At 44.4% G+C, this 24,198-nt stretch overlaps 1 protein-coding gene across 1 annotated transcript in view; it reads left to right on the forward strand.

Annotated features, from left to right (window-relative positions):
- Positions 1 to 22,461, forward strand: part of LOC105034613 (ubiquitin carboxyl-terminal hydrolase 9) — a 36,942-nt gene extending 14,481 nt beyond the window's left edge. The window contains exons 9-14 of the mRNA XM_010909828.4: positions 187 to 357; positions 15,426 to 15,683; positions 15,768 to 15,916; positions 20,339 to 20,905; positions 20,997 to 21,273; positions 21,507 to 22,461. Coding sequence (XP_010908130.1) covers positions 187 to 357; positions 15,426 to 15,683; positions 15,768 to 15,916; positions 20,339 to 20,905; positions 20,997 to 21,273; positions 21,507 to 21,674 — 1,590 coding nt within the window. The 3' untranslated portion in view covers positions 21,675 to 22,461. The remainder of the gene's footprint in view (positions 1 to 186; positions 358 to 15,425; positions 15,684 to 15,767; positions 15,917 to 20,338; positions 20,906 to 20,996; positions 21,274 to 21,506) is intronic.
- Positions 22,462 to 24,198: the final 1,737 nt, after the last annotated feature.

Consider the following 24,198-nt stretch of genomic DNA (forward strand, 5'->3'; position numbering starts at 1 on the left):
TTTGTCCATTTCAGTATTGTGTAAACATTTGCATTAGGCACTTGCTTTCGTAATAAGTCTAGATACATCCATCTTGACCCTTTAAAATTATCAAGTTTTGTAACTGCTATTGCCTGAATAGGGAGATTTATACCCATTTCATTCAAAAATAATTTCGATGTTGACAATTGACATTTCTTTCCTCAGGAACTTCTTGCATTTCTATTGGATGGGCTGCACGAAGATTTAAACCGTGTAATAAACAAACCCTATATTGAAGCAAAAGATGCAGATGGTCGTCCAGATGATGAATTTGCTGATGAATGTTGGAAGAACCACAAGGCTCGGAATGATTCTGTTATTGTGGATTTTTGCCAGGTAGGTTCTTGCTTCTCTGCTGTTTTCTTTTTTTGTCCTCAAAACAAAAGGATTCATGTTTCTTGGCTTCTAGATTGAAGTTTTCTTGAAGTTTTCTTTCAGTTCTATGTCCATTTAGTTCTCATATGTTTCTATAAAAGTTACCTATGCATTTGTTCCTTTATGATAAATGAGAGATGGGATGTTGTCCTCATATGGTTAGACATACTTCTGGCTTTAGGGTGGATCCCATTTGTCTTTTGTCATATTCAGAGGGTGTATTTGGTGTTGCTTCTGCTGCTTATAAACTCATTCTAAAAATTAGTTTTATTTGAGTTCTTGAATACTACTTTTGTATGTTTGATGTTTGGTAATCACATAATATGCAACTAAATTTTATTGATAAGCCTTACCATGTTTGAAAGATGTTGATTGTGGAGCAATCTCATTAAGGAAAAAAAAAAAGAAGCTAGTTTTTCTAGCTTATCCTAAAAGTGCCATTTGATTTCTGCTTCTTCTAGATGTATTTCCAAGTTCCAATGATGTTACTAATTGTTGGGTATAAAATACTCCCAGCCGAAGTTTGCAAAAGGCCGACCCTTCGAGGGCTTTATCAGCTTCCGACCTTGTGTGACGTCTTTCTGAACTCCCTCGACCGTCCGGACTTTTCTGACAATAAGCTTCTCCATTCATCTACCGGACCGCTCCAAAGGCTCTCTGGGCTTCACTATCAGCCGATCTTCTGCAGTGATCAACTATTCTTTGAATTTCTTCCAGACTTCTTCTGGCCACGGACGACCCTACTCCGAACTTCTTCCAGACTTCGTCACTACTTCGAGCTTCCACGACAACTGATCTTCGACCGAGCTTCTACAATAAGCGGCCTCCTTTCAGCCTTCTACAAGAACCGGACTCCGTCCGAACTTCCATAGCGGATGGATTTCGGATGAGCTTCTACAACAGACGGGCTCCAGCAGCTGGATTTCTACAACGATCGATCGCCTCCGGTGTCTGCCGAACCTCCCCAGCCATCAACCTTCAATAGCGTTAGCCAGACTTCAACAACGCCATCCGAAGTCCACCACCGGCCGATCCTCTGCCAGATTCTTCATGAAACCGGACTTCCCCAACAGAAAGTCCCCGTCCGAGCTTCTACGGCAGATGGTTTCCGCCTGCAGCATCAATGCTCTAGGCACCCAACAACAGTAGACCCGTCATAACCTTGGAAACATCCGAGCTTCTCCTAGATCGACGAGATAGAGAGCTATTCTGCTCCATCAGACATCCCAGTCGAGCTTCAGCCGACAGGTCCGAACTCTCTGGCAAGTCGCGACAATGGCTGCTACTCTACCCCACTCTGCAACGGATTCCACGTGGCTCCACCACTCTCTGACAAGTCACGACAATGGCCACTACCTTCACTCTCTGCAACGGATTCCGCGTGGCTCCACCACTCTTTGGCAAGTCGTGACAACGGACACCACTCCACTCTCCGTAATAAACTCCACGTGGCCCTGAATGGCCCTTGACGCCACTACTCTCCGTAACAAACTCCGCGTGGCTTTGAACGACCCACTACCAGGCGGTTACAGACGTCGTTGTCAATCAGTTACGCTCTCCGTCTATAAAAAGGGACCCCCAGATATGTTCTTCTCTAAGCTCTAAACTCTATCTCGAAATTCTGCTAAAATTTTCACTCGAGCATTCCATTTCTGTTGAAGCAGAGTACTGACTTGAGCATCGGAGAGTCTTGCCGGAGCACTCCCAACTCTGGTTTAGACTTTCCTTGCAGGTTCCGGTGGCGGCCGCGGTCATCTTAACTCCAGCTTCTCGGGTTTCGGCGGAATTCTGCAACCAACAGAATTGGCGCTAGAAGAGGGGCCTGTGTCTTCGCAGTATCCTTGTTCTTAAAGGAGTGCTCAATGGGACTATCTCTGGTCATCTTCTCCGACATCCTTTTCTCCTTCTCCTTCTAGATCTCCACCTGATGCCTCCCCGAAAGGCATCCACCAGGCGATCCATGGCCTCCGCGGCCAGATCTCAGCGAGCTCCGTAAGCTCCGACCTCGTCTCCAGTTTTTCAGGCTCCTCCGGTAATGGCAGTCGGCATGGAGCAGTTCGACCTGCTGGTTCAGCAGGTCAGAGGCCTCACCGAAGCAGTGCAGGCCATGCAGCAGTAGCAACAGCCGCAGGCGTCAGTGCGGCTGGAAAGAGCATCGTCGGAGTTCCAAAATCCGGCAATAGGGCGGGCCACTTGGGTCAGTCGCCCTGTCTTCCCTGGAAAGGGGAAGTCAAGGGTGGAGAGCCCACGGTCTGATCACGATTCCACCCCCGGAGGATCCCTACCTCCATTCTGTCAGAAGACCCTCGAGACTCGCAGTCGAGAGGACCTCCTGGATCTAAGGCTCCAGGAGATGAACCGGCGGATCGAAGAGCTCCGCCACACTCTCCCTACTTATAGTGAGGACATCTGTACTGACCCTCCTTTCTCTTAAATGATCATGCAGGAACCGATCCCGCCAAACTTCAAGCTCCCCCAATTCGAAAGCTACGACGGACAATGATGCTGCTCCATGGCGCGCCAGACGTCATCCTGTGCCGAGCTTTCCCATCCACTTTGAAGGGAGCAGCAAGGAACTGGTACTCGACGTTGAAGTCGGGTACTATCTTCTCCTTTGATCAGATGAGCCACTAGTTTGCGGCTCATTTTATTAACAGCCGGCGTCCCCGGAGAGATTCGGAGTCCCTTATCAACATCAAGCAGAAGGAGGGAGAATCCATCCGAACCTATGTCAACCGATTTAACGCCGCCGCATTGGAGGTCCGGAATTTGGATCAATCGGTTGCAATGGCCGCCCTAAAGAGCGGTCTTCAAAAGAATGATCTTCTGTTCTCTCTGAAAAAGAAGTATCCCAGGGACTTCGCTGATTTGCTGGCTCGGGCCGAAGGATATGCCCGAGCAGAGGAACCCTTCAAGTTGAACGACGAGGAGGCAGCGAAGGAGCGGCAGACGGGTGGCTCCAGCAAGCTTGCAGCTGAAAAAGGGCAAAGTGTAGCTCGGCCACATTCTCGAACTCCTCCCGGACACAGGTGTGTCCGGACTCCTCTCTGAGCTCGTGAGTAGAGGAGCTCGGACCGCAGAGTTCGACGGGGCTCTCTCCCAGGAAGATTCCACAGCTACGCCCCTCTCAATGTTCCAAAAGCCCAGGTGCTGATGGAGGTCAGGGAGCAGCTGCCGAGGCCGGAAAGGATGCGCTTGCACCTCGGGAAGCGCAACCCAAACAAATTCTGCCTCTATCATCGTGACTACGGCCACGACACGGAGGAGTGTATTCAGCTTCGAGACGAAATCGAGGAGCTCATCAGGTGGGGTCGGCTCGACAGATTCATCCGACGTCGGCCTGAAGGTAGGGAGGATCGACCGAGGGTCCTGCCACAACCGGAGCCGCCAACCGCCAAGGAGGGAAGAACAGCCTGGAGATCGGCCTCCAATCGGGATAATCAACACCATCTCTGGAGGGCCCCGGAGGGGAGCGGCCAGTGGATCGGCCGGACCGCTCAAGCGGCAGAGAACTGAAAGATCTATAACCTTTACTGAAGAAGATGCCCGGGAGATCCAATTCCCCCATAATGATGCGGTTGTAGTTTCTTTAAATATTGCTGTTTATGATGTATGCCGCATTCTTGTTGATAGTGGAAGCTCGGCCGATAGTTTGTTTTACGATGCATTCTCAAAAATGTCCATCCCTGATGGTCGGTTAGGACCGATTAGCTCCCCGTTGGTAGGGTTTACTGGCGATGTTGTGCCAGTGGAGGGAGTAATAACTTTGACTGTAGTTGCAGGTCGGTATCCGAAACAATCTAGAGCACTAGTGGATTTTCTGGTAGTGAGGGCGTCGTCTGCCTACAACGCAATACTTGGCCGACCTGGCCTCAACGCCCTTCGAGCTGTAGTATCGAGCTACCATTTGAAATTGAAATTTCCTACTAGCCAGGGGGTCGGAGAAGTCAGAGGAGATCAAGTCCTGGCAAGACATTGCTATAACATAGTCCTACAAAGAAATGGTCAGCCTGATTCCTGTTCGGTTGATGGATTGGACACCCGCGACGACCTGACTGAAGAACGGGGTGAGCCAATAGAAGATCTTGTCTCAATTCCTTTGAATGATGGGAATGAAGAGCACGTGGTGAAGATCGGCTCCAACTTGGGGAAAGAGGTACGGACATAGCTTATCAATTTTCTACAAAAGAATGTAGATGTTTTCGCTTGGGCTCCGGCGGACATGCCAGGGATCGATGTTGAAGTTATGGAACACCGTCTGGCTGTTGATCCCAAACACCGGCCAACGAAGAAAAAAGTTCGAAGTCATGCATCGGAAAGACAAATGGCAATAGCTGAGAAAGTTGATAAACTCCTGAAAATCGGGTTCATCAGAGAGGTCAACTATCCGACCTGGGTTTTCAATGTGGTCCTGGTTAAGAAGGCGAACGGTAAATGGAGGATGTGTATAGACTTCAAAAAGCTGAATAAAGCCTGCTCGAAGGACAGTTACCCTCTGTCCAGAATCGACCAATTAGTGGATGCAACCTCGGGCCACGAGCTTCTCACTTTCATAGATGCGTTCTTCGGCTACAATCAAATCAGGATGGCGTCAGAGAACGAAGAAAAAATTGCTTTTATTACTAACTGTGGCCTTTATTGTTACAGGGTCATGCCTTTTGGCCTCAAAAATGCAGGGGCGACCTATCAACGGCTGGTAAACAAGATCTTCAAAGAGCAGATCGGCCGCAACATGGAGGTCTACGTAGACGATATGCTCGTAAAAAGCAAATCCTCGATGAACCACGTCGCCGACCTTGAGGAGACCTTCAGCGCCCTCCGAAAATACAAGATGAAGCTGAACCTAACCAAGTGCGCTTTTGGAGTAATCTCAGGAAAATTCCTGGGCTTTATGGTATCGGAGTGCAGGATCGAAGCAAATCCGGAAAAGATTCGCGCCATCCAGGAAATGACCGTCCCGAAGTCAATAAAGGAAGTTCAGTGCCTTACTGGGAGAGTAGCGGCTCTAAATCGCTTCGTCTCAAGATCGGCCGAGCGGTGCCTACCTTTTTTTCAGACTCTCAAGCAGCCGAAGAACTTCTGTTGGACCACTGGTTGTCAGCAAGCGTTCGAAGAACTACCTCAGCTCATCTTCATTATTGGCAAAGCCCGAACCTGGAGAGGAGTTGTTCCTGTACCTGGCGGTCTCCCCTGTGGCTCTCGCAGTAGTTCTGATTAAGGAAGAAGCAAAAATTCAACGGTTGATCTACTACATAAGCCGAGTATTGAGAGACGCCGAAATCAGGTATACTAAGTTAGAGAAATTAACTTACGCCTTGTTGATTGCAGCTCGAAGGCTCCGACCTTACTTTCAAGGACACCATAATACTGCTCACCGATCAGCCGATCAAGGCGGTTCTGCATCGAGCGGATGCCTCTGGGAGGATAGCGAAATGGGCAGTCGAGCTCATGGAGTTCAACATCAACTATCGACCTCGGCCGGCGATAAAAGCTCAGATATTAGCAGACTTCATGGTGGAATGCACTATCTCGGAAGTGGCCGAACTTGGACGAGATGAAGCTGACAACCCAGGGCTCCAGCTGAACTCTCCGGAAGAAAGAACAGATCTCCCTGATGGTTTTTGGGCCCTCTACGTGGACGGTTCCTCCAACATGTCAGGCGCAGGCGCGGGCCTGATCTTGGTCAATCCAGATGGAATTATCGCGGAGTATGCACTGGGCTTCGAATTTTCTGCGACAAATAACGGAGCAAAATATGCAGCTCTGATTGCAGGACTGAGGATCGCCAAAGTATTAGAAGTAGATCGACTTCAAGCCTACAGTGACTCTCAATTAGTAGTGGGACAGGTCAGCGGAAATTATGAAGCTCGGGAGGACAGTATGGCCAAGTATCTCGAAAAGGTAAAAGAGATCATCCCTACCTTCGGCAGCTTCGACATCAAGCAGATTTCGAGAGCAGAAAATACCAGGGCCGACTTTCTCTCCAAGTTGGCTACACTGGCTCCGGTTGAACTGCCTAAGGAAGTCTTCTTCGAAGTTCTGAAGCGCTCAAGTATGGATGAATCACAGCTTGTGATGGAGATCAGCCATGAACCCAGCTGGATCGATCCACTGGTTGGCTACACTGGCTCCGGTTGAACTGCCTCAAGGACGGGGTTCTTCCTCCTGATGCAAAAGAAGCTCGGAAGCTTAGGAACCAGGCCTCCCGATATATCCTTTACGAAGGCAAGCTATACAAGAGATCATACTTTTTGCCTCTTCTGAAATGTCTCCGACCTTCTGAAGCCGACTTCGCCTTGAGGGAGGTACACGAAGGAGTCTGTGGAAGTCACCTGAGAGCCAGATCTTTATCCTACAAACTGCTCCGACAAGGCTATTACTGGCCTACCATGTACCACGATTCCATCGAATATGTCAGAAGGTGTGATCGATGTCTCAGAGATATGTAAATATCCAAAGGCAACCTGCCTCCGAACTTACACCATTGAGTGTCCCATGGCCGTTTGCACAATGGGGGATGGATATCCTTGGACCTTTTCCCATGGCATTCGGACAGCGGAAGTTCCTCTTGGTGGCAATAGACTATTTCACCAAGTGGGTCGAAGCTGAACCTTTGGCAAAAATCACAGAAGCTAAAGTGCAGGACTTCGTCTGGAAGTCAATTGTCTGTAGGTTCGGCTTACCCAGAACCCTCATTACTGATAATGGGCGGTAATTTGCTGGAGCAAAGTTTGCTGAATTTTGTGAGGACTTAAATATCTCCTATAACTTCACTTCGGTAGCCCATCCGCAGGCAAACGGCGAGGTCGAGATGACTAACAGGACTCTGTTGCAAGGAATCAAGACGAAACTTGAAAAAGCAAAGGGAACTTGGGCAGACGAGCTTTATCATGTGTTATGCGCATACCGAACTACTCAGAGATTGCCCACAGGGGAGATCCCCTTTGCCTTAGCCTTCGGAATAGAAGCCATGATCCCGATTGAACTTAAGCTTCCGTCGGCGCGAGTCGTGGCCTTCAACGAGCAGGGCAACCCACAGGATCTCAAAGCCAACCTCGACTTGTTAGAAGAAAAGCGGGAGACAGCTCAAGTTCGGATGGCGGCTTACAAACAGAAAGTAGCCCGCTACTACAATTTCCGGGTCAAAAGCAAAGCCTTCAGAGTGGGGGACCTGGTACTTCGACGAGCCGCTGTCTCACAACCTCAGAATCAAGGAAAATTTGTCCCGAATTGGGAAGGCCCGTATGAAGTCAAAGAGGTAGTCCAGATCGGAACATACTATCTAAAAGAGCTCGGAGGAGCAGACCTTCCGCGACCATGGAATTCGAAAAATCTGCGAATGTATTACCAATAGCTTTGCCTTAAATAAAAGTTTCATATTTGCATATTTTTTCTTTTAGCATGAGCTTGTAACGACAAGAAGTAACTCCCTCATACAATCGAAATTAAGCGTGTTAGGAACAGGAGGAAAACCTCGTTCTAACATGAGCAAGGCTGAAGGCTCGGTTATTTAAAGACCTGACGGGGGGAGAGGCCCTTGCAACGGTCCTTATGTGCCCCCACAGCCTTGTTAGGAATAGGAGGAGAACCTCGTCCTAACATGAGCAAAGTCGAAGGCCCGGTTACTTAAAGACCGGATGGGGGAGAGGCCCTTGCAACGGCCCTTATGTGCCCCCACAGCCTTGTTAGGAACAGGAGGAGAACCTCGTCCTATCATGAGCAAAGTCGAAGGTCCGGTTACTTAAAGATCGGATGGGAGGAGAAGCCCTTGCAGCGGCCCTTATGTGCCCCCACCGTCTTGTTAGGAACAGGAGGAGAACCTCGTCCTAACATGATCAAAGTCGAAGGTCCGGTTACTTAAAGATCGGATGGGGGGAGAGGTCCTTGCAACGGTCCTTATGTGCCCCCACAGTCTTGTTAGGAACAGGAGGAGGACCTCGTCCTAGTATGACCTGAAATTGACTATGTCGGGAACAGGAGGAAAATTTTGTCCTAACACAAACAAAGATTCGGTCGATCAGGACCGGATGAGGAGAAAAGCCTTCTCAGCGGCTCCTCTACATTCCCACAACCCCGCTAAGAGCAGAGGAAAAACCCTCGCCTAAAGGAAAAACCTTCGCCCAAATAAAAAGAAAAAGGAAGATAAGAAGGGAAGGCGACGAACTACACCAGCGACAAGTGAAAAACAAACTACGTCAAAGACACGAGGGATCTCGTCTCAACGAGGAAGGATATTTCTATCAAAAATCCTCAGTCGCTAAGAGAGAACTCAACACAGGCCGAGGAGAAATAGACAAAAGAAGTTCGGTAAATGACAACTCAATACAAGAATGGACAAGGTAATGAAAAATTTCTTTTTTATTTCATTAGTGAAGTGTACATTACAAAGCCTTGAAGGTCAAAAAAAAGAAACGACAAGAAAAGAAAGAATACATGGAAGGATGAAAGATAAAAAAAGGGGGCTTTAAGGAAGCTCAGCTTCTTCCGACTTCGAGCTCTCGGTTCCAGTCCTTATTAGGGATTGCTTTAAGTTTTTGACTTCTTTCTCCAATTCCATCTTTCTCAGCAGCATCTCCCGGTACATCTGGTGGAACCGCCGGCTTTCGTCCTCCGACTCTCGAAGCTTCTTCCTCAGGACCTCGGACTCCGTCTCGGCATCTTTGACCGCCTGCTGCTTGTGGACCAGCTGAATCTTCAGCCGCTGCAGTTCGGCCTCCTCCCGCCCAAGGGCCACAGACAGTTCTGCCATGGTCCCCCTCAAGGAGTAGAGCTCGTCGGAGCCTTGTGCAGAGGCAGGCTGGACTCTCTCAGACAACTGCCTCTGAAGGCGGGCAACTTCGTCGGTCGCCGTCTGGAGCTTCCTTCGGTAGTCCTCTACCTGCCCGCACCAGCCGATCCGATAGGCATTGTAATTCGCCTCAGCGTCCTGCAACTGCTTTTGAAGGTCGGAGAATTTGATCGACCAGTCTCGGTCGCGTTCGGTCTGAGTTGCGAGCTAGGACGAGCTCCCTTCCAACTAGCCGATCTTTTCTCGTGCAGCTGCCAGCTCAACTTCAAGAGAGCTGATCTTGGAAGCTTGAGTCCAAGATCGGTCATTGGCGTGTTTTCGGAGTTCCTCAAGCTCCGCCACGAAGTCGGCCTTCGGGTGTATTCCATGAAATCCTTCTTGTGGAGGTCCCGAAAGCGAGTAGCCTCCGTAGTGACCTCTGAATGGCTCTCCCTCAGTCGGTGAAGTTCATCTTCCAGCTTCTTGGATTTCTTCATCCACTGACGAACTTTCCTTCTGAGGTCTCGAATCATCGACTTCAGAGGAATCCCCTATGGTAGGGGAAGAGCTTCGGTAGGGCACTGTCGTTGGGAGACAAGAGCGTCACGACTCAAATTAGTGCAAGAAGACAAGAGAAGGAAAAGAATGCAGAAGAAAAAAAAAGGGGGCTCTCTGTAAAGAAGAATCCGATTTCATTGATTAAATAATTTTTAAGTACAAGAGAACGAAGAAAAGTCACCACAAAGGAAAAAATACAAAATTAGAGGTTTCGGACCTCTGGGGCAGAAGTGAAGGGGCTCGGCGTCCCCGGAAAGTCGGTAGCGGCGGCCGCGGTGGTCGAAGAGGTCCCGACTGGAGGAGGACCGGCAGCGGCTTCGGAAGGTTCGGCTTCATCGTCGGATGCCTCATCCAGGAAGCTGAGGTCCAATTTGGAAAACTTTTCGGCCACCTTCTCTTGGCAGAGCTTGAAACCCTTGATGAAGGCGTCCTGGCCGAACTGGACCTGTAGATCCTCCATCTCGGAGGAGGCTTTGAACTCCACTGCTCGGGCCCCTGCCTCCGAGATCAGGGATGGGATCCGCACTTTCAGTTCGAAAACCTGCGCCTTCGGTTCGGAGACCTCGGCCTTCTTTCTCCTCCTCCAAGGCGGTCCTCAGATCGAATGAGGTTTGTCCCTCCTTTTGCAGCGCCTCCTGGAGACTTATGACCTCGGCGATCTTCTCCTCGAGGCGGGCGGCCTCAGCCAGGCGACCTTCCTCCGCCCGAGCTGCCTCTCTTGGCGATCTTCACCGCCTCGACGTTGGCGACAAGCTGGTGTCCAATCTGCAAGAGAGATCGGGGAGTCAATATAAAGGCCGAGTAAATTAAATAAAGAAGCAAGAAGGAGAAAAAAAGTGAATTAACCTACTTCGAGAAAAGATCCCAGAGAGTTCCAGACTCATAGCTCAGGATCAGCAAAGACGATCCTCTGGACGACCTCGGACAGAATGCACCCTTCGACCAGCCTCTTTATTAAATTCCTATTGTTGAAAGGATTTTCCCCCAGGTCTTCCTCGAAGCCGCCGGCCCCCTCGACGGCAGCCTTGCGGCTGCGGCTCTTGCGGGCCAGGGTCTTCTTTCTCCTCCTCCTTTCGGTCCCGAGTGCTCCCTCGAGACGAGCCTCTGGAGCGGGATCCTCGGCCGGGGGGCTCCTTGAGGAGGCTCGGGGGACTTCGGGTTCAACGTCGGAAGGGACGTCGACGGCAACGGCCACTTGAGCAGGCGCGATCGAGTTTGTCTCTTCTGTCCTAGCTCTCTTCGCCAACCCCGAAGTCGAGGCGCTTTTTCTCTTGTGGGTCTTGAGATCCTGGGCTAACCTCCGGGCCATGCCTGCGTCCATATCTGCAATAAAAGAAGATCAACACGGCTCAAAGATAGAATAAGAGAAAGGGGAAGCAGCAAAAAAAAAAAATGGTACCGGCAGGGTTAAGAGGACTCAGGCCGACGTTGAACAAGAGTTGTTCCTTCAGAAGTTCAGAGAGGAGGGGTGCTTGATAGGCCTCGAGCTTTTTGGAGGCTTCGAGGTCATCCCTTTCCAGGCTAGAAGTCCGGCGGACGGAATCTCTCAGAGAGCCCCAAGGGGGTAATCCCAGCTCCAAGGTCGGGCATCGGACATAGAAGAACCTCTCCTTCCAGTTGTAGATAGAAGAGGGGGCGCCTTTCAGCAAACCCTTTCTACCGACTGGGGGGAGAAGTACCACCAGTCCTTTGCCGAAGGGTGACGCTTGAAGGTATAGAAATTTTTGAACAGAGAAAGGGTTGGCTGGACTTCGGCTAGGCGACAGAGGAAAAAAAATCCTATCAGAAATCTAAAGGAGTTCGGCGCTACAGAAACTAAAGAAATGTTTAGAAAGCGGAAGAGAGCGATGACAAAAGGCGGAAGCGGAAGTCGAAGTCCGGCGCGGAAAGCCTCTTGGTACAAACAGAAGCAGCCAGGGGGAGGAGCGCTGGCCCGGCCAGTTGGCCCGAGAAGCTCCAGCTCGTACTCCGGAGGAATCCTGTACTGAATTCTAATCAGTGAGAGTCCTTTCGGGGTCAGAGAACAGGGGATGGTGTCTGGTACAAAGATCGGACGAGGTTCATCTACAGAACTGAGATTTTCGGAAGCTAGGACGGACGAACTTCTAGAACTACCAGAGGAAGAAGTGCTGGAAGATATTATGGATCGAGCAAAAACCCTAAAAATCTAGGAAAAATCGGGAAAAATAAGAGATGGGGCGCTTGCGAAAAACTGAACAGGCGGAATGTAACGGAAGAAAAACGGAAGAAGAACAGCAAAAGAAAAAGCGAAGAGGGGAGTTCTGGAACTAACCTAGACTGGTCTGAGAAGTGTAGAAATGCAGAGAAGGGGATCGACTCGAAGAATGCCTAAGGCCGAAAGGGATGGAGCTCTCGGGGAAGAAGAAGGGCACCAATAGGAGGCAAAGTGAAATTCTTGAAAGGGGGGAGCGGGTTTAAATAGGCAACAGGGCCCGACGCAGTAATGATTGCGGATCTCCTCTGGCCGACCTACACTCGCCGCGTGTCCCACTCACCATGACAGGCTGCTGAAAATGGATGACAGCTGAAAAAATCGTTATTGCGCCATACCTAGAGCCACACTCCCGCGGAAATTTCGAAAAAATCTTTTCGGATCATCTTGATTTAAAGACTCCAGCACCAGCGCGCCAAACACCAAAATATCTGGAAACCACCGAGTGCGAAAATCAAGGGAGGCAACTTCGGCTGTGAGAATTTTTTTGTACTTTCTTCATTCGGAACCCGAACTCGGAAGTAGGGGGACTGGTGTTAGGTATAAAATACCCCCAGCCGAAGTTTGCAAAAGGCCGACCCTTCCAGGGCTTTACCGGCTTCCGACCTTGTGTGATGTCTTTCTGAACTCCCTCGATCATTCGGACTTCTCCGACAATGAGCTTCTCCATTCATCTACCGGGCTGCTCCAAAGGCTCTCTGGGCTTCACTATCAGTCGATCTTCTGCAGTGATCAACTATTCTCCGAATCCCTTCTAGACTTCTTCTGGCCACGGACGACCCTACTCCGAACTTCTTCCAGACTTCGTCACTACTCCGAGCTTCCACGATAACTGATCTTCGACCGAGCTTCTACAATAAGTGGCCTCCTTTCAGTCTTCTGCAAGAATCGGACTCTGTCCGAACTTCTATAGCGCATGGATTCCGGACGAGCTTCTACAACAAACGGGCTCCAGCAACTGGATTTCTACAACGACCGATCGCCTCCGGTGTCTGCCGAACCACCCCAGCCATCAACCTTCAATAGTGACAGCCGGACTTCAACAATGCCATCTGAAGTCCACCGCCGGCCGACCCTCTGTCAGATTCTTCATGAAACCGGACTTCCTCAACAGAAAGTCCCCGTCCGAGCTTCTACAGCAGATGGTTTTCGCCTGTAGCATCAATGCTCTAGACACCCAACAACAGTAGACCCGTCACAACCTCAGAAACATCCGAGATTCTCCTAGATCGACGAGATAGAGAGCCATTCCACTCCATCAGACATCCCAGTCGAGCTTCAGCCGACAGGTCCGAACTCTGGCAAGTCGCGACAATGGCTGCTACTCTACCCCACACTCTGCAACGGATTCCATGTGGCTCCACCACTCTCTGGCAAGTCACGATAATGGCCACCACCCTACTTCACTCTCTGCAACGGATTCCGCGTGGCTCCATTACTCTCTGGCAAGTCGCGACCATGGACACCACTCCACTCTCCGTAACAAACTCCACATGGTCCTGAACGGCCCCTGACGCCACTACTCTCCATAACAAACTCCGCGTGGCTCTGAACGGCCCACTACCAGGCGGTTACAGACGTCGCTGTCAATCAGTTACGCTCTCTGTCTATAAAAAGGGACCCCCAGATACGTTCTTCTCTAAGCTCTAAACTCTATCTCGAAATTTTGCTAAAATTCCCACTCGAGCACTCCATTTCTGTTGAAGTAGAGTACTGACTTGAGCGTCGGAGGGTCTTGTCGGAGCACCTCCAACTCCAGTTTAGACTTCTCTTGCAGGTTCCGGCGGCGGCCGCGGTCATCTCAACTCCAGCTTCTCCGGCTTCGGCGGAATTATGCACCAACACCAATCTTGTACTCGGTTTTACTTTAAAAAGCTGCAAAAGGACTCTTTTAAGCAAAAGCACCTTCCCTAAGGCTGCTTAAGTTTTGCACATAGTTTAGTTTCTTTTATTTTTCAAGAAATTTTTTCAGGAAAGGTGCATAGCCACAACTTCCATAACTGCATATATGCTCAGATTATTTGAAATAGTGTTATCCAGTGTTAGTAAAAGCTGAACAAATATTAAGAGTCACTTGATTGTAATCAATTTCACAATATGCTAAGATCAATTATGGATAAGCATGTGAGACATAGTATTGCAACTGGACATAATTTCTTTTAATATCTTCACTAATTTGTGCCATTAAGATATTTTTATGCAAATGATTTTTTTTGAACAAGGTTGATGGCAATTAAGTAGTTAACTTGATATATGCATGCATATACAAACATGACACAGACACAGACCCACATACAACACATGCATGCACAAACATAGACAGACAGACACAGACATAGACACGCACAGAGGGAGGGTCACGCCTTGAGTGCGCAGCTGTGCATGCTCCATCCAGTGTGCAACCACGCACCACCAACATGTGGATAATGGACATGAATCCTAAAGTCCTCCTAACTCTGTTAATGTCTCTTAACATCTTGAAAAAATATAAAAAAAACAATGGGTGGATTTAAGAAAGGGAAGAAGGGAAGTGATCACTGTTACCACCACCTCTATTCATTGTTGCTGGAGGCCTAACAGGACCGCCAATTCATGACACTTTGCATATCATGCCAAGATCTCCCCATGCCCCGCGCTCACCCCCGCTTCCCTTTCTTTCTCCTCTTCCCTATTTGCACTTACTTTGACATGTGGTACTGAGTTCATTGGACGCTTCCTTCTCTTCCTGTGTTTTTTGCTTTTAAAAGTAATTAAGTTTTATCTTTGAAGCTTTGACTTTGACTAATGTCTTTCTACCAGTGGTGCCACATTTGTTGTGACCCATATTAGATAAATATGATAAAGAGAAGGAAGTTTGTATCTTAACTTTTAAAGGGAAATAAATATAATATAAATATTAGAAACAAATAGAAGAACATTGCCACCACTATTGGCTTTGCAGGAGTGCCCATTGGCGAATGCAACTGGCATATGGGGATGGGCTTTTTTCTTAGCCTATCCTAACTAGGGTTTAGTTTCAACCTCATTGTAACCTCAATTTAGTTTTGTTGTTGTTATTTCTAAGCATTCCTAAAAACACACTAATAAATGAAGTTAAGAAAATAGTGATAGGATACTTTACTATGTCGTCATCCATGTGTCATGGGAGCGGGGCCGTGCACTGGATGAAGTGTGCGCAACCACACACCCAACACATGTGAGAAAGAGAGTCCTACCTTCAGGACTGGAACCCCATGTCCTATTATTTGCCAATCAGTGTCGAATAATCTAATATAAATATATGATTGGTTGATGGTTGTCTGCAACTCAGTGCCTATAAACAAAAATATTAAGTCTTGAGGTCTCTTTCTTATGCCTTAAATGGGCGCAAAGATAAGTGGTTTCAATGATGTAATACAATGTTTTAATTAGGTTTATGGTTAAGAAGATTTTCTCAAGATTATTAACAGTGATAATGATGGAAATCTCCAGGGTCAATACAAGTCAACATTGGTGTGCCCAGATTGCAGCAAAGTTTCTGTGACTTTTGACCCCTTCATGTACTTGTCATTGCCACTACCTTCAACAGTTACACGGATGATGACTGTTACCGTATTCAGTGGTGACGGGAATGCTCTCCCCATGCCTTTCACTGTAACAGTACCAAAACATGGTTGTTGTAAAGATCTAAGTCGAGCCTTGAGTACATCTTGTTGCTTAAAGAGTTCTGAAGCATTATTGCTTGCAGAGGTAAAATATAGTGATTGCTTATTATCTTGAACTTTTTCAACTGTAATATGACAGAATTGTGGCTTTTATTTTTCTGCTTTTTAGGTTTATGACCACCGTATCTATCGGTACTTAGAGAATCCTTTTGAGTCACTATCTAGTATAAAAGATGAGGAGCATATCGTGGCCTACAGAGTTCCCACAAATCATGATAAATTACCGAGACTAGAGATAATGCATAGGAGAACAGACAGGTAACGTCTTCAGGATTATGTTCAATGATTATCCATACTATCTCTGTTGTTTAGAGATGCGCATCTTTAATGTTTATATTTGCAAAGTTTTTATTGATCACTCTTTATTTTTATCTTGAAAAATTTCTACATTTGCCAATGTGTAGAATGCTGACTAGGTTTGCTTGTACATGCATGCATTTTGATCCAACCCGCACTCTCTGTTTTGTTTGTGATGTTTTTTACTATGTTTTGATGTCTTTTGGAGAAAGAATAGTTTTCCTCTGATATTTTTAATGCTAACTAGCTGAAATCGTTTCATCATGACTTTTTTTTTATTTTTTACAATTCATGTCTTTTCCGGTTTTTCCAAAATAAATCTGGTTCTGTAATTCCGTCTGCGTGCATGTGTGCATGCATGGGCACATATGGATGGACTCATGCGAGAATGCAGCTGATTCATATTGTTGTACACTTTTATCAGACCTGTAATCAAGGATATTTTGATGATTAAGTTTTGAATTCCGAAATCTTTGATGCATGGTCTTTGAGTTGCAACCATAACTGCACCATCAGATGGATGGGATCATCACTGCCCATCACAGTCCTCTCTTGAGTCAAAGCATGTGAGTGGAAATGTATGGAGAACTCCTAATGTCATATAGACCAGATACAGCGGTATGCATGTGCATATGCACGTGGATATGAAGGTCATTTTTTTTCCTCTGAATATCATGAGTGGTGTTCATTATTATTTTTTTTAAGAGAGAGAAAGGGGGGTCCACTTGCAATATAATGCTACAATATTTAAATATGTTAAATGTGGGAGAGTGAGAGTTTAACTCTTTTATAATCTATATAAAGATTTGGAGGAGGATGACACTATTGCAAGTAATAAATCTTTCCTATGATCTAGTCCAACCTATTTGTTTGACTCTAACCATTGGACTCAAATGATCAAATTCTTTATCTTTGAGACATTGCAATGACTTGTGCAAAGGCTTGAATATAATCAACACATGAAACTTGAAACAAAGTTAAACTGTTACTTGTACATTATAACTTTCTTAATTTTCCCCTCATTGTATTATTCAATGTATTTTACTGTGGATCTTGATTTTATTTTGTAACAGAGAAGTATAGACATTCTGAATAAACTTTATTTTCTAAAAGTATGTTTCTCTTTTGCATGTGTACCCTTATGAGCTTAGAACTTACATCTTTAATACCTTTGCAAATTGTCTTTTGTTACAGCTGAAATACCATTATCAGCATTTGTGCTATAATGTTGGGTTAATGTTACCCACCGAATTACTGTTAAATGCAATATTGAAATCTCATGATTTATGATATCTCTAAAATTTTATGCAAATCTAGATAGATGAATTAGAGTTTTGTGAGTTCGATTCTTGGGTGGTTCATCTCAAAATATATAGACCAGGCCCATTAGGGTAATTATAGGGCCGGTATGTCTCCCTCCCTTTTTCTCTGTTTCTCTCTCTCAGAAAAAAGAAAGAGAAAAGACTTTATATATGATCAACTCTTATATTCTATGACCTAACTCAACAGATATAAGGCGGAAATCTGCTTACTGCATATAATAGGAATACAGGCTTCACTTGGCTGGCCTACATGACATAAAGCCACGCAACGTTGAGTTTTCTTTTTCTTTGTTTACCTTTTGTTAAGAGAGTATGGAAACCTTCTTGGAGTTCTCATTGGACTCCATTATTTTTTATATAGAACTGTCTCCTGTTGTAGTTTAAAAATTTATATCCCATGTCTTCCTAAACCAGTATGTGAAGGAAATTACAATGGAGCCGAACTTTTTTTAGAGGTTCCATTTACATGTGCATTACAGGAAATATAATTAATACATGAAACATGAAAGCACTACGTGACATACTGTATCAAGAAAAAGAGAAACTCCAAGACTTTATAATGTGGCAGGCTTCACATGGCTGGCCTCCGTGAGATAAAGCCATGTGACTCTGAGTTTTATTTTTCCTTGTACCTTTTGTGTGACAGTGTGGAATCCATTTTGGAGTTCTTGGTGAACTTCTTTATTATTTTTCATGTAGACCATTGTCTCTTGTGTTAACGACCATGCCAAAGGAATTACAAAGGAGCCCCCCCTTTTTGTTCCAGAAAAGGTTCAATTTTGCATGTGCATTGCATGAAATACAATTAATACATGAAACATAAAACATGAAACCAAACTCAAAGAATAAAAAAATCTGAAGCGTTAAAAAAAAAAATCTGAGAAGAAGAAGTGGGAGAAGAAACATGGAAACAAATCATCAAGCAGTAATCTTTTCTTAGGTAGATCATAATTTACCAACTTTAACTGAAAAAATAGAAGCAAAAATTGCCACGTGTATATTCTTTGTTACTTCTAACTCAATCTCTTTGCCATTCTTTTCCCATATCAAGGATAGCATCCAATGAATCTCAATATGTCCAATATATCAGTTGTGGCTGGGAATTTTCATATTGCCAAGATTTATTCCGTTGAAGTTTTTCTTTTTTCTTAGGTTTTATGCTTGCTAATCTATTAAGAAGAGTGACAAATATAAAATTATGTTTGAGGCTAAGTATTTAAACTTGTGATCTTTGCCACCTTGGTCCAATTAATGAAGCTCACCATGTCCAACACAACATTTTTGGAGGAAAATATCAGAGGCTCAAGATTTATTCACACACACACACACACACACACACACACACACACACACACACACACACGTGTTTTTAGGAAAAGATTTGCCCCATTTAGGTTCATTTTGGTTTATCCCAACTTTCAATGGGAACCAAGGCATTTAAGAAATTTATATGAGCAAAGTTTTTGAACATGAGATCTTTGCCATCTTACCTGTATGATACAACTCAAAATCTTGGCTAAGATCCCAGTGAAGTTGAAAAACTTATAAGAGTTTTTTAACCTGTGAAGAACTTATAAGAGTTTTTTAACCTGTGAAGGGCTCCTTCACAGGTTAAAAATCTTGGCCCCATATAATTTGTTCATTTTGGTTTTATCCAAACTTTCAATGGGAACCGAGGCAGCTAAGAAATTTATATGAGCAAAGTTTTGAAACATGAGATCTTTGCCATCTTACTTGTATTGATACAACTCGAAATCCTGGTTAAGATCCCAGTGAAGTTGAAAAAATTATTATGAGCAAGAAATCAGAAATTAGTTTGGCTTTGGACATGCTCTGTTGGAGTGGAGTTCAGCATTTATTCTTCTGTTTTTCCCCCTTTCGCATTGAGATTTCCAAGACCTCCAAGGAATATTTCATACAGCATGGAAATTTCCAAGATCTCCAAAGAATAATGCATTAGGCTGAGAAGTCCATTAGCATGAGTCATGTACTTTTTTTTAAAGGGATCTAATGAAATCTTATATGAATATATATCTCCACATATAACAGGAGAGTTGGAGATGGGGTGAAAGCCCTTGGTATGTATGAGTTAGAAGTTCTTTTTATTTTGATGGTTCTGATTAGCTAATTAGATCAGATGGTCATAAATGCTTCTGGAAAGAAATCATTGGCGTTTCTATATTTAGTGTGGATTTTTAGATAGCCATTGGATGGAACTGGAACCAGCATTCAAGATTTTAGGAAGAGCTAAAGGCAGGACATATGGCCATGTTGGGCAGAAATATAGACCTGACCATTTGTTCTATGGTAATAGAGAAGGAACCTGCATGGACATATGGTAGAGGGCCCTTGGATGGAGATGTGTTAAGTGGTCAGAATTTCTGCAGAGTGGAAGATTGTGGAGCCATACACATGGATGGAGGTGGAGTGGAGATCATACCCAAGCATCAACCTTATTATGAGTACAGATTTGATCCATATGTGATTTGTCTGCTCATTCTATTTGATAGCATATTGTATGCACAACTGAAGTTTGTCGCCAGCAGTTTTTGTGGATATCCACTTTGGCATTCAGTGCGTGACATTAATACCTTTGTATTAGTTATAACATGTTTCATGTTGTTGTTGATTGTTTGTTTTTCAAAACACGTGCCTCTCTTTTCGAGATCTACAAACATCAGCTGCATTTTGGTTAAATAATTTCATATTTGCTAAGTATCTTTAGAGCCTTAGGGACATTCCATGCATCTGTTTGCCAATTCATTCATTGGCATGGCATCAAGGCACTGAATGTAGAGAGATCTCCATTTCCATGGTCTTCTACTCTAAATTATTTGTGTTTGTTATTGATCCTTTTAGATTTCCATTTTGAGTTCTGTATTTGTTTAGTGGATCTGCTGGTGCTCTTAAGGGATTTTGATAGCTTAAGTTATCGAGTTTTGAATTTTCTTGTGCTTTCTTTTTCTCTCTGTTTTTCTACTTCATTTCAAAATGACAATATTGTGATTGAATGTGTGTGTATGAGCTTGCTACAATACTCATCTAGCACTTTACAATCCAGATTCTTATCCGAGCCTCAGTTTAATGTTCATCGGAAGCTTATGGGAACTCCATTGGTTACATATTTAGCCAAGGACTCTATAACTGGGGCAGACATCCATGCTGCAGTAAGTACTGTGCTGGCACCATTGCTGCGAGAAAAAACTTTTCCGCCTACAAATCGGGCCAAAATTAGCAAAGAGAATGGCTGCGGGCCAAGTTTAGATGCTATCGTTCTGACGGAAAATGGTTCTTGTTCAAGTGCTGAGGACCTATCCACATCCAATATGGAATCAGAAGAGATAGCTAATGGACTTCCATCCTTACAGCTTGCCTTAACTGATGAGAAGGGTGCCAGCAGGATCTCTATTTTTACTGATTCTAGTATTTTTCCTGGGTTTTGTGGAAGGGTATTGATGGACTGGTCAGACAGAGAACATGAATTGTATGATTTCAGCTTCCTTGAGGATCTACCTGAGGTGTTCAAGTCTGGATTTATGTTGAAGAAAACACGGCAGGAAGCAGTCACTCTGTTTTCATGCTTGGAAACATTCTTAAAGGAGGAACCTCTAGGCCCTGACGATATGTGGTTGGTCTCTTTGCCTTTCAATGTGCAGGACAACCTGAGAGGTTTGATTTTTAATATTTTCAATAGTTATGATTCTTTTTCGTTGTCGCAGGTATTGTCCTAGCTGCAAGGAACACAGGCAAGCAACCAAGAAGCTGGACTTGTGGAGGTTACCTGAGATCTTAGTTGTTCACTTGAAACGATTCTCTTACAGCCGATTCTTGAAGAACAAACTTGATACCTTTGTGAACTTCCCTGTTCACAATCTTGATTTAAGCAAGTATGTTAAACACAGGGAAGTTGCTCCCCATTCTTATGTATACAATCTTTATGCCATCAGCAACCATTATGGTGGCTTAGGTGGCGGTCACTACACTGCATATGCAAAGGTATTTATCATTTATGATTGGCTTTATGTTTTCTTATCTTTTCTGGGAGATTCTTCAAGTGTGCAATGGTATTTTGGATGTTTTAGCATTTTCGGACAAGTGCATTTTTCCATTTAAATTTTTAGAAAATGATGTTGATTGAATCTGGCAATTTATACTTGATCATTGGACATGATTGGGCAAGAACATATGTACAATTATTTGATTTTTCTTTTTCCTTTTTTAAATTACAGTTAATAGATGAGGACAGCTGGTTCCATTTTGATGACAGTCATGTTTCCCCTGCGAATGAGGATGAAATCAAGACATCGGCAGCTTATTTGCTTTTCTATCGGCGAGTTGAAGTTGATTCTAAGATGAGCATGGAGGAAACATCATCCTCCAACTCACCAAGTTGCTGAGCATGGAGTGGCGTGGACTTGAAGTTTTAAAGTGACGATTCAATTGTTCTGATATTGTTAACAATAATGGCCAGGTCACATGAATTGGCTGACTCTGCTGCTGTGGTGGTTATAATGGCCCTAGTAGTGGGGTGCCATGCAAGCGATTTGGCTTGTGAACTGGCCATTGAATAGCCATTACTCTTTACATGTTGATAGGCGGGGATTGGTGTCCAAATTCTAGTTTAAGCGGTACAGCTGATTAGGGGGTCCTCATTCCTTTGAATTAGAAATTTTTGGTTTGATCTTTTTTATATTCATTTAGTAGTAGGCATCAATGAGGTTCTATTTTTCTGTATCTCCCCATCTAGGGGTGAAATTGAGTTGTTTTGATTGTGTTCTTGATCTGTATCAATTTTATACCTCATTTTGGAAACATTTTGCCCATGGCCATGGGTTACTAGGGTTCGCTAGACTTCTTGTTTGTAACCTGCAGAAAGTTTTTAAGTGCAGGCAACTTTGCATTCCCTAGGGCTACATTTTGTTGTGGTATAGGCAAAACTGGAAGCAAAACTAGAGCAATGGAAGTTTCGGGTGGAATTATTGTATCTGCTCTTTATTCGGGCTTGTTGTCTGTAAGTACTTCGTGCAAGAACCTGTGTGATCTCTCTGTATGATTAAAGCAAGAGAGGTCTTTCGGTGGGTGTAGACCTGTGTTCTCTTGCTAACTTTGTCATGAGATGCTTCGTGGCTGCTCTTGTATTTGGAGAGTTAGCTAAAGAAATGTTCGTGGGAGAATGTTTCAATTCTTATTTGAGTATCAAACTTTTTAGTACTAAATAAAGATAGATGGCGAAGTTTATATTGATAGTAAATCGATAAAATAATTGTAAATCTGTATTTTCCATTCCAATCTTGATCTTATGTTTGTTAGGATCTTTGTAGCAATATTTCTTTTTTTCAAAAAAATGATTTGAGCTTACCTAAAATAAATTGAGAAATGGTTGCCATCTAGTAAATGTCACTCGAGAGATGGATGGATCATCGGGTTTCGTAACATAAGAAGGGTTATGCAATGGGTGTTGGGACAGAGAAAGTATTTGTAGTAATAGGGACCTTGAAGCAGAAGAAGTGGAAGAAAACCAATCATTTGGTAGTGTAAAGATCCTTTATTAAAGGTTGACAGAAAAAATTAGATACCAAGCCATTCGTTATAGCTGCTAAATGGTCAGCTGGGGAATTAGAGTGCAGTAAGTGTTTTGCACCTATGTTTTCGCTAGTCTGACGCATGAATGGTGGTCGTAAGTGCATCTAGGCATTGGTGGGGCCCAATCAACCGCGAAGTAAAATGAAATGGTGCTTCTATGTTTTTGTGAGTCTGCTGCATGAATGGTGATCGTCGAAGGGCACCTAGGCATCGGTGGAGCCCACCAACCACGAGTTATAATGAAAGGACCAGTCAGAAGATATGCCGCCTATTATCCGTCAGGTCAAAGATTTTATGAATTTATCTAGGAGTGTCAAGCATGCTGGAAACATGGAAGTACTCGCCATGTTCCAGTGGTAGAACTTCATTCGATGGTGAAGATTTGGTTGTTTAGAGGTTGGGCAATAAACTTAGTTGGCAAAGTCTGTCCACCTCATCATAGCATCACTAATTTATAACACTAGCTGCTGATTACTTCACCGTGTGGATTGAAGCAAAAGCTTTGAAGGAATGTCGGTCAGAAAGAAGTTAAACAATTCCTTAAAATAACCTAATACAAAATGGTTGTCTGGAAACTAAAATAGCAAATCAAGGGACAATATTTACTAGGGAAACGATCAAGAATTTATTAAGCCAATACATGATCAAATTGGTGTATTCCACACCATACAGTGTGCTCAAACTAATCGATAAGCTGAGGTGGCCAATAAATTGGTTAAAGGAGTGCTAATAAATGTTTTCAAACAAGCCACATGAATGGCATAAGCATTTATTTGAGACTACGTGGGCACCAAGGACTTCCAAAAGGTCGACTACTGAAACTACTCCATATTCATTGTTATGTGGACATAATGTCGTATTACCAATGAAATTGATAATGCCATCATAAAGGTTAGTACAACAACATGGCTTAAGCATTGAGGAGTATAACCAAGCCATGTGTATGGGACTTGAAGAGCCTTCTGTTAGGAATATGTGATTAAATTTGTTTGCTATGAGAACTGATTACAATCTAATTAAACTAACAATCAAATATTAGTGTAAAATTAATATTAAATTAATTTAAAAGCTTACAGATCGGAACGTATAATGTACTGTTCTAAAACGATTTCTGATCTTCGTGTGGGATCAGACTCGAGAACTACGCACCAAGATACAACTGATGACCTCTCCTACGAGCACGGCCGTAGAAAAGATGATAGAACTTCAACCCAGTAGATGAAAGATTAATGAAACAGATTAAGAAAACTTGAAAGAGGATTGGGAGAAGGTTAAGAAGAGAAGAGAATAGAGATTAGAATAGAAGAGGAGAGAGTCTTTTCTTGTTTAACCTAGCTC

Source organism: Elaeis guineensis, chromosome 4 (assembly GCF_000442705.2).
Source record: "Elaeis guineensis isolate ETL-2024a chromosome 4, EG11, whole genome shotgun sequence".
Classification (NCBI taxonomy): Eukaryota; Viridiplantae; Streptophyta; class Magnoliopsida; order Arecales; family Arecaceae; genus Elaeis; species Elaeis guineensis.